Here is an 11245-nt window from a genome sequence, read left to right on the forward strand (position 1 = left end):
TTAGGTAACTTGTTCAAAACATCGGCTCTTACCCATTTTACCAACTTAAGTTGCCTCTCCAAAGCCCTGACCCAACAATAACCTTTTAAAAATTATGTATCACATGAGTACTTATTTTTAACAGTGAGAGAATTTAGCAGTGTTTAAAACATAGGTAAAGCATAGGTAACACAAGCACATTAAATACATAAGCACATTGTAGTGTACATTTTAATAATCTGACATATACATAATGACAAAAAGGACTTCAATCTTTTTATAAAAAGTACTATTAAACTCTAGTCTTAATATGTGGTATTATGTACCATTAGTTAATTTGTATACAGAGATTTACCTGAATATTTTATTCTGAATTTGATATTTTTTAAATAACCAGCTCAATGCTATTAGTAAGAATGAAAAGTAGAAACCGAACATGTAGCATAGATGATTGTATTGATTTTAGTACCCTACTCAGTTTTCCCATTAAGAATATTGTTTGAAAATCAAAGATAAGAAGAAAGATACACATTTTAAATATTGTGGTGTGTTTAAATAGAGATCTCACAATTACTTTTTCCCCCTAATTTTTGAGAGAAAGCAACATAATTTATGCCTTATTATATTGCATAATACTTATGGAAATGCATTTATTAAAACTTTACGGACAACTGGGTTTAAGCCTTGGGATTTTTTTCATAGTTTGGATTGATTATTTAGTGCTGATTTATGGCAAAATTACTCATTTTATGTTTACTTTTTGACAACAATTATGACTAATTAGGATACTAACTGGAACAGTAGTTTGAATTGAGCCTCCAAAATTTTTAAAAGATTTTTGTTTTCTTTAAAACTATATCATATATGTAAATGTTTATGAGCTTTTGGTGAATTTTCAAAGAGGATGCAATTCATTTATTAAAATACTTAGGTTAAAATTACGTGTTTATTACTTTCTTTTTAAGTTAGAATAAGGTTCAGTGTATATAACAGAAGACAAAAGTAAAGAAGGCTTAAACACAAGATGTCCTGTAGACATCTTGAGAAGAGTAAGTGATCTAGTGGGATGGCCCCACAGAGTTGTCTGGAGCTCCCGTGCTGCTGTCCTCCCGGCCTCGGCACACAGTTTCCATTCTCAGAATCACCTAATAGGTCAAGATGAATGCTGAGCTTGAGCTCTCATGTTCGCATTTGAGATGGCAGGAAGGAAGGGGGTGGGGTGAGAAAGCAAAATGGGCTTTCCCCTGCTATCCTGTTTTTTAAGAAGTCTTTCCAGAAATGCCATCCAGTAAGTTCCACTTGTATCTCATGGCCACATGGAGTAGCAGGGAATGCTGGGAAATTTAGCAATGGTTTTATTTTTTTTAAATGATTATTTTTTAAAAGCTGGGCGTATTGCCACCTACAAATAGTGGGGTTTCTAGTGGTAAGAAAGCAGAGTATAGATGCTCTTCCAGTCCATCCTGTCATGTCCCCAGTAATTATGATACCAGGATTTTGGGTCATGTCTCCAGTGTAAATTGTTCTCCACCAGGGGTGACACTTCTCCTCAGGGTTCATATTTCCGTGTTTGAGAAATTTTTGATTGTCAGAATTGGACGGGCATCCAGTGGGTAGAGGTCTAGGGTGCTACCAAACATCCTGCATGTACAGGACTGCCCCTTACTACAAAGAATTGTTTGGCCCTAAATGTCAGTATTGCTGAGATTGAGAAACCCTGCCTTATCCAAATGAGGTTTTGCTTATATTGTATTGTAATGCAAGCCATCAGATTTCACAAAATTTTATCTCTTATTATATACTACTAATTTGATAATAAAATTTATGTAAATTGATTTTAATGTAGTATTCATGATTAACGTAAAGAAGTGAAAGTTATAACCATTTAAAATTTAGCCTTTACAAGTGGTTGTTTTCTCTTGTGCTACCAGTATGTGTTTATAATAGTAAAAGGAATTTTTCAGTCATGGCAAATATGTTTTAAATATATTGTCAGTTTGGGTTTCTAATTCTTGAAGATTTTATATATTAATTGGTCCTCCTGGAAATATTCTGTGAAAAGTAATTTTTTCATGTATGTGCTCTGAAGGAAGCTGAACGAATGCTTCAAGCTGATGATGACACTGTGCACCTTCCATTTGAAGGGGGAAGTCTCTTACAGATTCCAGTTAAGGCCCTAAAATATAGGTGAGATAAAACTATCTTGTAAAATGTATATTTTTATACACATCAAGTACATGAATAAGCCATGTAATGCTTTGTGATCTCTGTTTTTAAAAAGCAGTGATCTCTGTTTTTAAAAAGATGACAAAACCGGTATCTGGCATAATGCCAACAACTAAAGGGGGTCTTCAGGAATTTGGAAGGGAAGTTCTCACGGTTCTTCCCCTCGCAGGTTTGTAGGCAGGAGTGAAGAAAAAGCTGGACTTGGACCAGAGCCTGAAACCAACTTCCATGCCAAGCAGACAAGAGTTACTTGTCTTGCATCACTCCTTCTGTTTAAATGAAGCTTAAGATCGGTATAGCTTTTCCCTTTCTGTCCTTTATTAGGCCTGCATCAGTGTAGTACATTTTCTGATAACCTTCCAAATTATGACTATGTTTAGAGGCCCTGGAGTTCAAAGGTGTGACTTGACTATTGGCAGTGAGTCCTCATATTATGAAAAAGTTGAGTTCTGTATATAGCTTATTTTGTATGACTTTGGTGATTTACTTATAAATTTAAGAACTAAAGACAGTGGTAAATTCTTCTGTTTACTTTTTTGTAGTTTTAAAAGATTAAAAACCTATATTATTTATGCATGTATCTGATTCCTATTTCCATATCCTATTTCTGATTAGCTATTGATAGTAGAAAAGTCAGTTTTAGAATGTATATATAGGTTCCTTCCCTGACCAGTTAATGGAAAAGGTTTGTTGGTATTTATTAACTTGGGGTTTTTTTCATTTTTAATTAATCTTTATAGTTTTTACAGAGGTCTTATTTAGACTTACACATGTTGGTTAGTTTTGATAAATGAATTCATCAAGTAATGTTCCTTTATACTTTTTACTATTAATTTGCATCATTGGTATTACTCTGTGTCACGTTTCATGACTTTCCCTCAAATCTTTCTTATATACTTTAAATGCCAAGTATAGACATCTTAATATACCCAGCTATAGTGCTCTGCTTTGCTGGATTGTATTAATGTTTATTAAGCAAATTAATATATTAACTTTGTTGTACTTATAAAAAGAGTATAGGAACTACCATGATGGTTATTAGTGACTCATCAATTTGCTGAGATTATTCGCCACCTAGTTTCTGTAGGTCCTGCATTATCACTTTCTCAGTATGATTATACATGGGCCTTGATAAATTTAAGTGGAATGTATACTTATACTGTCTGATGTTTAACAAAAAGAATGATTATCTGTATATTTACTTTTCTTTTTAAGTGATGACATAGGCCAAGATTAATGCTGCTTTGCTTAAAATTTGAACATTAAGAATGCCGGCAATTGGCTGACCTGTTTATCTGTCATAATTTAAAATCTTAAGTAGCTTTGGATTACTTGCCATGAAAATCAAATGAGATAATAAAGAAAAACATTTAGAAACTATAAAACTCTATAAAATATGAAAGTAATTGATTTAATGTAGACAGATTTTTTTTTTCATCTCGTTTCATTTTGGGAAAAAACAAAACATGTACTGTCTTTAAAAAAAGGTCTTAATTTCTACTAATGGGAAAGTTCTTAGAGGGGGACGTTTGAAGCTAGAAAGTGCTTCAGGAATGTCTCTCTTCAGTTATTTGAAGTTGGCAACCAGCCAGAGAAACATAGAGTAGGTAGGCTTTGCCCTTGTGAATTTGGGTATTCAAATTTTGTGCACTTTAAAAAAATTGACCCAGTAAAGCACCTTTCCTAGAGATTCTGCAGTGACCATGTCACATTTCTCTGCAGTCTTATATTTTAAATGACATTTAGATTTAAATTGTGAACAAAGCTAGTGCTTTCTAAAATGACTGCCATTTAGTTATTTATCATGTAGCTGCCATCACATTGTGAACCTAATGCCTAATTTGACATTTGTATTTGTCACTTGCATGCATGAAATATTACTCTTTGGTGAAAAAAAAGGACTTGCAGATATATTTCTATTAATTTCATAGTACTTTCATATTACTTGTGGCTGACAACCTTGAGCCCAAAATTATTTATGGATATTATCATTGTTGGATTTGGGGTCTCAAATGAATTTTGTAGTATTTTATAGAGACAGGGAATGATTACATTTATCCCTTACAATGAAAGGACAATATTTTGTTCTTTTGATTTTGAATTTTGATAAGTTTGATAGAATAACACTTTGACACTAAAAATGTGAATGTCAGCTGAAAGTGATATTTATAAGCCTGTTTTTGTGTTATCTGTTCAGATATTTTCAGAGCTTTATTTTTAAAGTGTCGTCTTTTCCATAATTCTTTTTAATGATTTTTTTAATTATTAAAAACTAGTTTTTTTAATCATAATCTTAAGTTTTCCTTACATACTTTGGATCTTTAGTTAATGAAAGTGAAATTTGTGCCAGTTATCAAAGTTTTCTAATTGACTTGAGGCTGTATTTTTTTATTACTGTTTTTTATTACTATTTTTTTATTAACATATAAGAGGCTGTAGTTTTTATATTTCATGTATTCATTTGTTATTTCAATAATACGCTTATAGCCAAGATGATCATCTTTGGGCTTCATTGCCAATTTAATTAATCTTACTCCTAGTTTTGATTATACAGAAGGATGTAATTCCCCATGAAACCTTTCTAACAGAACTCTGAAATTCTGATATTTTGCTAGACCTTGGTTTAAGTGCATGACAAAGAGTTTTCTCAATTTTAAGTTGATGAAGACAAATATTATATAGTTAAGAGTGACAGTATTAATGCTTTTGCAAGTACTGAATACTAACCAAAAAGTGTATTTGTTCTTCAGTGTTGATCCCTCAGTTGTTAACATATCAGATGAAATGGCCAAAACTGCACAGTGGAAGGCACTTTCCATGAATACTGAGAATGCCAAAGTAACCAGATCTAGCACGAGGTAGCTGTAACTCTTTACGCATTTTCTAACTGTAGCCAATTTTCAGTTGACTTATGGATAGATAGCTATTTCATAAAACCATTAAATGTAACTCAGTTTGCATAAGTTATATTCTTTTGACAAAGCCATCCTTTTTCTCTTCTTTCCGTCTTCCTTTTATCTGTCTATCCATCATTTTACTGAATACTGGAAATAATGATATAAGTGCTGATAGGTTACTTTTTAAATTCATAATTGCCTGTTTCCAAAAAGAATTTGAGCCATTTTATAATAAAAATGAATATTATACATATGGCAGTATGGAATAAGTATATCAAAGATCAAAACCATATAAGAAAGATAATTACTAGGGGTTACATAAATGCTCTTAAGTAAACACTACCGCAGTCATGCTTTCTGATGGTCCAGGAAAAAAGACAGACATGATTGTTTTCCTTGTTTTGTTTTTAGCCTGCCGTGTCTTCAGATGAGGTTTAACATTTTACTCAAAGATAGTTGGAAGAAATTTTTAATCCATAGATATAAACGCCATTCGGTTTTATAATGGACCACATATTCTGTAACAATTTTCATAACTCCTTTCTTAGATTTCTTGTTAGGAAGCCATTTTTTCTTTCTTTTACCCTGACTTTAAGGCCTGAATCTAAGGGATTCTAGTTTGATAACCATTAGTACTTTAATTCTTTGGGTCTGTGGAGAAATGAGGTATTATCCTGTAGTGCACTCAGGCATTCATATTCCACAAATACTCTGTGTGCACTTTGTGCCAGACACTGTTGGGTGTCCGTATACTCTGCTTGGACATCAGATCGAAACTTCTCTGGGCAAATGGTCACTAGCTGCTTCTGATGGATTATTGTCTTTCTGGCCACTGTCTTTTGATAGTAATTGGTTAGGTTTTATTCATTTCTTCCCCACGTCTTCTTAGAGCTTTGCTCCTACTTAATCTCTATTATACCCCCTGGCCTCCTTTTTTTTTTTAATCATTTCTTGATTTCTGATTCTCTAAGCTGGACTGTTTCCTTTCTTCTGTCTTTGATCTTAAGTTTTTTAAATTTAACTCTTCGTCACTTTGATTATTCCATGCAGCTAGAATTTAGTTTGATGCTCTTTTCATTCTTAATAATTTTTCACACCTTGTCAGCACTTGTGGCCCAAATTATTAGTATAGTTATAAATGTAAAGACCTTACAATAATATTGTATATTATATGGTAATATAAAAGTATCTTTTATACTTCTGCCTTTCATTCAGGTTGCCCCTCAATTCCAAATCACAGGGGAAGAAAGACAATGTTTGGGTTATGTCATTTAACAGAAAAAATGTTTGGAGGTCCTTCCTTCAGTCTTATCTGGAGAAGGCAGCAAACCACAGTGTGTTCTTCTACATTTGACAGCTTTTTCAAAACACAGATATTCATATGTTACAATTAAATCAGTCACTTAAATCCATGGACATGGAATCATTGTATTTGATATTAACTTGAAAATATAGAGTATATGTGTTTTGATTTTGTATTTGTGAACCAGATTTGGGGAAAGTTTGTAAATCTGTTATATTTTGCAGAAAATTATTTGATGCTTATCTATATTAACAAAGATTGCTTTTTTAATGGATTTGTCAGTGAAATGTCACCTGCTACAACTATTTTTAAAAATACAATGACTAATTTTAAGAAACTCCTTTTCATTTGTAAGAAAAACATGAATTTCCGTGGCAAGCATATCCATTAAAAAAAAAACTAAGAATTTTTAATATTTATCTTTCCAATCAAATTCACTGATAGGAAAAGAAAGCAGTAAAATAATAATAGTGAGTCATATGTTAATAAATAGTCCTTTTAGTCATTTCAGAAGGCTTATTACAGATACTAAGTGTTGGCCATTTTTTGAATGTAATATTTGTCCATTTCAAAATCATTTATTCTCATTTTTTGTCTTAAATAGCCCTGAAAAACCTGTGAGTGTGAAAATAAATTTTGAAGATGAACCAACAAAGAAATACATGGATGCTGAAACTTCGTTATAGAATTGAACCAAGAGGAATTATATACATAGCTATACAGATATATATATATATATATATATATATAATGTGTGTATTTCATGTCACTATATATAACAATATTGTATGTCATGCTGTTTATGCGTGACTCCTGGGTTTTTTGAAGTAGTGTCTGAAGTTTGTTAGGAACACCATGGAGACTGTGTATATAATGAAATGGTCTCTTAGAAATGAGGTACATGGTTCTTAATATTTATTCTGTTGAAAAAAAATTTTTCTATTCTGCAGCAGAAAGATGTGGGGAAATGCATTCAATCTACTTTTCCTTTAAATCTATTTGTTCATCAGTGGTAATTCATACCAACTTTAGGTGATGTACTTTGTCCATGTATTTATAATTTTTATTGAGTTACTGAAAATTTTTACATATTACTTCACTTCTGTTCGTTCCTTATGGGAAGAACAGGGAGTCTTTATGCCAGTGTTGTGGGAGAAAGGGTAACATGTCATGGCTTCTCTGTATGTGTGTTTCATTTATGCAGATGTCCATCATGTTTCACAAGCAGTGGAGAGTTTTTGGCTGTAAAGGTAGAACAATAGAAACTTTCTAGATAAGAACTATAGTTTTGACCTTTTTGTTTTTAAAATTTATTTTAAATCTTAAAACTTCCACATCTAGGTTTCTATTCTGATAGACAAGTGAAATTGCAGGTGATTTTTATAATTTAACACCATACCAGTCATAACTTTATGGATTTTAGAAGCTGTAAAATGCCAGTGATAATAGTTAAATTTTGTTGCCTTTGTAGAAATTAATGTAGAATCCTAATGCTTTATAAGAGCCCCAGAATGCCCACTCTGTTTTCTGCCTTTGCTTTTACTTAAAATGTGGTTAAGTTTATATCAGGTTCAAGTTCTTGATTATTTTTTATTACAAGTAATATGACTAAGTAATCAGGAGTCACAATTCTCTTAATGGGTTTATGATCAGTATTACTTTATTCTAAAGAATTACCTTTCACTTTCTTGTTTACGTTGTTATTCTTTCTATGGTATAGATAATATTTAATAGATTGCTATCTGTGATCTCATTTTAAACTATTTTATTTATTTTAATTGATATGATACTTAAATATTATAAACATTTGAAAAGGTAACAAATACAGAATAATTTAAATTGTTAATGTAAATAGTTGGTGCTCACTTGCATTTATGGTTTATTATCTTTGAAAGCAGTTGACAGATTTTACATCTTTGATATAAAGCACTGCCATATTTGTATTTTAAAAGGAATTTAGACATTTTATGTATAGCTCAGATTGATGGCATTCTTTCTAATTTGTGTTGGTATTTGTTACTTAGTTTCTGCTTTTCTGAGCTATCTTTTTAACTTCTAGCTAATCTTTTTAGTCATCTTTTATATACTCTTAGCTCTACATGAAATAAATAAATGTTATTCTTGTTAAGCCTGTAGGACTGGATGAATGGGGTTGTGAAAGTGATTTGGCAAGAGGATAATTTACAAAAACCAAATGAGTATTGAGAAGCCACAGAAATACCGAAATTGTAACATGAATATTAGGATGATAATTTTAATGAAATTCCAATGCTCCCTTTAATCATTTGTCATTAAAGTACAAAAGTATGAACAATTGATCTTATAGAGGATCATGAGGAATGCCAAAAGCTGATATTTTAGCAATTCTGAAGTGTTTTTAATCCATTCTAAACTACTTGGTGGCTGATACAATTTCCCCATCTGAGACCATATTTTCAGATTCTAGTTAAAGGATTAGACTGCTGCCTCAAATGAGAAGTTGGAAATGTAGCTACTTTTCTTTAGAAAATAGAGCAGGCATCATTTGGTACTGCCTGGAAAAGAGTTAAGACTCTATTGGCAATTGATAATCGAGTATTACCCACGGTGCTTATTATTCTTTATGAGCTTCCATTGAAATGATTTCTATTATCCATAGCAGCATAATCATTTCCAAAGACCCCAGTATTTGCTGCTATATTTTGTAAACTCCCCTGATGTACCTGAACAAGGGGATTTCCTCACATCATTTCTTTGTGTCTGGACATCTTAGGGTTAACAAATGTGCTTATTTTACAGGAAGGGATTTTAAAATTTAAACTGAAAACTACCTGGGATCATAGTGTTTCTGTGATTTTTTTTTTTTTAATTATGTATAGTAATTGTCCAGTGCCAGAAAAACCATGACTTGCAAAATACTTTGCACTCAAAATGTTTTTACTGTTCTAATTGTTAATGGTTTCTGCTTTCTTTTGACTACTTGACTTAACAAAATGATCTGATATGACTACTCCATTGAAGAGCAAAGGTAACTCGTGTTTATTAAGTAATTAACTGCTTGTTCTACATGTTTATGATATTTTTCCACTATTTTTGAACAATTACAATCATGGATAGTGTTCATTGCGAGACAGTGAAAAATTTACTACATAATATTAATTTTTAAATGTTGCCTTAAATAGGTGTAAATGAGCAGTAGTAATTGCAATGTACTGATTTACCTCAAGGTGCAAAATAATTAAACCTGTACATACTCCATTTACAAAATAAATTAATATAAACAGCCCTGCACTTTCTTAGATGCCTTGGTTTCCAGGATGGAGCTTAGTGCTACTGAATACCCTGGCTACAAAGCCACCTCAGGATATTCTTCTCTCCACCCTATTTTATTTATTTATAGATGTCTGTTTACAGAGACTATAATAAATCCTGATGTTGACCATCTGAAATTTACTTTCTTTTGAATGCTGTTTCACTCTAAAATAGCAGCTTTTGAGGAAACAATGAACTTCCTTATGATAAAAGGATGATTATATATTCTCTTAAAATATTAGATATGCTGAAGTGAAGCACACAGTCTTTCTAGTTTGTGTGTGTGTGTGTGTGTGAGAGAGAGAGAGAGAGAGAATGATGTTAAAAATCTTAAATCTCTTCAGTTGTTGAAAAAAGCTGTGGCGTTTCAATGTTCATATTTGCCAAGTCTTTGTAAAACGTGGGACAAAATTTATGTGCTAATGCATGGATTTATAAAGCAGGTTTCTTCACCACTCAAAATTACTAATTTTTGTTTTCTCCATCCAAAAAGCATTTCTGTTTCTTCCTCATACTTCAAGTTTATGTATGTATATAATAGCTTTCTAAGTTTTTCCTTTCACAAAGACAGGTTCAAAGTTCTGTAAAATGTAAAATCATTTCTGAAACTGAGGTATTACACCAGAGCTTGCTGTTTTTCAAGGATCATATCATGTACGTCAGTTCTTTAAATGTGCTCAACATGTGAATCCTGTTCTAAAGTGCTCAGATTTTGGATGTGTAAGCCATTGATACAACATTGTAATTCAAAAATGTTTAAATTAAATAACTTAATGTTTTAAATTTATTTATGTAGATTACATCATTGTTATCATATATAATACAAATGTGTGAAAAGTCTTTTGGTTTAGTCCAACAATTATTTATTTTTTAGAAAGTAAGCTTAAAGATTTTAAGGACATTGAAAATTAAAAATAGTGTTCAAAATCCAAAATTTGGCAATTTTAATGTAAAGTTGGTTCTTTTCTAACATACCAGAAAGTAATATAAGTATCAATAATAGGAAAACATATAGTTGGAAATGGAATCATCTAAAGATCATTTTTAAACTTTAATTAGCACATACTGACTTCTACAGTTGACTTACAGTAATTGTTAAACCCTAGTGGTTTTTTAATCAGATTTTGTGCATTGATTGATTTTTGTGTTGTGGCTTTTCTTTTGTTGCTTTAATATTAAAAATCTGGGGGGTTTTTGTTTTGTAGGGGGTTATCTTCCAATGTTTACTATGTTTGAATAAATAGAAATTGAATTTTATTGTTCATTTATATAGTACTTGATAGCTTGGTATAATTTCACAGTACAGTTCTAATTTTTATGACTTTTATAATTACAATGATAATATTTTCTTTTGTAATAAAATACAAGGTAAATTAAACATTTAAAACGTGGAACTGGTATTTTTCATTTATATGAAGTACAAGTCTCTACCAAGTCTATAATGTGAACGATCCTGCCTTTCAAATTTGTTTCATAATTGTTAGAAGAAAATTATTTTTTAGAGATGTTATTGAAGTTGAAAGAGCAATAAAAGTCTACTGAATTAGTT

The 11245-nt window shown here is 31.4% G+C and overlaps 1 protein-coding gene across 4 annotated transcripts in view; it reads left to right on the forward strand.

Moving 5' to 3' along the window:
- Nucleotides 1–11245, forward strand: part of SLC4A7 (solute carrier family 4 member 7) — a 103154-nt gene extending 91909 nt beyond the window's left edge. For 3 of the 4 annotated variants that reach the window (XM_027587930.2, XM_027587927.2, XM_027587928.2), the window contains 3 exons: nucleotides 2069–2166; nucleotides 4956–5063; nucleotides 7010–11245. In XM_027587930.2, coding sequence (XP_027443731.2) covers nucleotides 2069–2166; nucleotides 4956–5063; nucleotides 7010–7091 — 288 coding nt within the window. In that variant the 3' untranslated portion in view covers nucleotides 7092–11245. The remainder of the gene's footprint in view (nucleotides 1–2068; nucleotides 2167–4955; nucleotides 5064–7009) is intronic. The other variant, XM_027587929.2, reaches the window with a different exon arrangement.

This window comes from Zalophus californianus, chromosome 1 (assembly GCF_009762305.2).
Source record: "Zalophus californianus isolate mZalCal1 chromosome 1, mZalCal1.pri.v2, whole genome shotgun sequence".
Classification (NCBI taxonomy): domain Eukaryota; kingdom Metazoa; phylum Chordata; class Mammalia; order Carnivora; family Otariidae; genus Zalophus; species Zalophus californianus.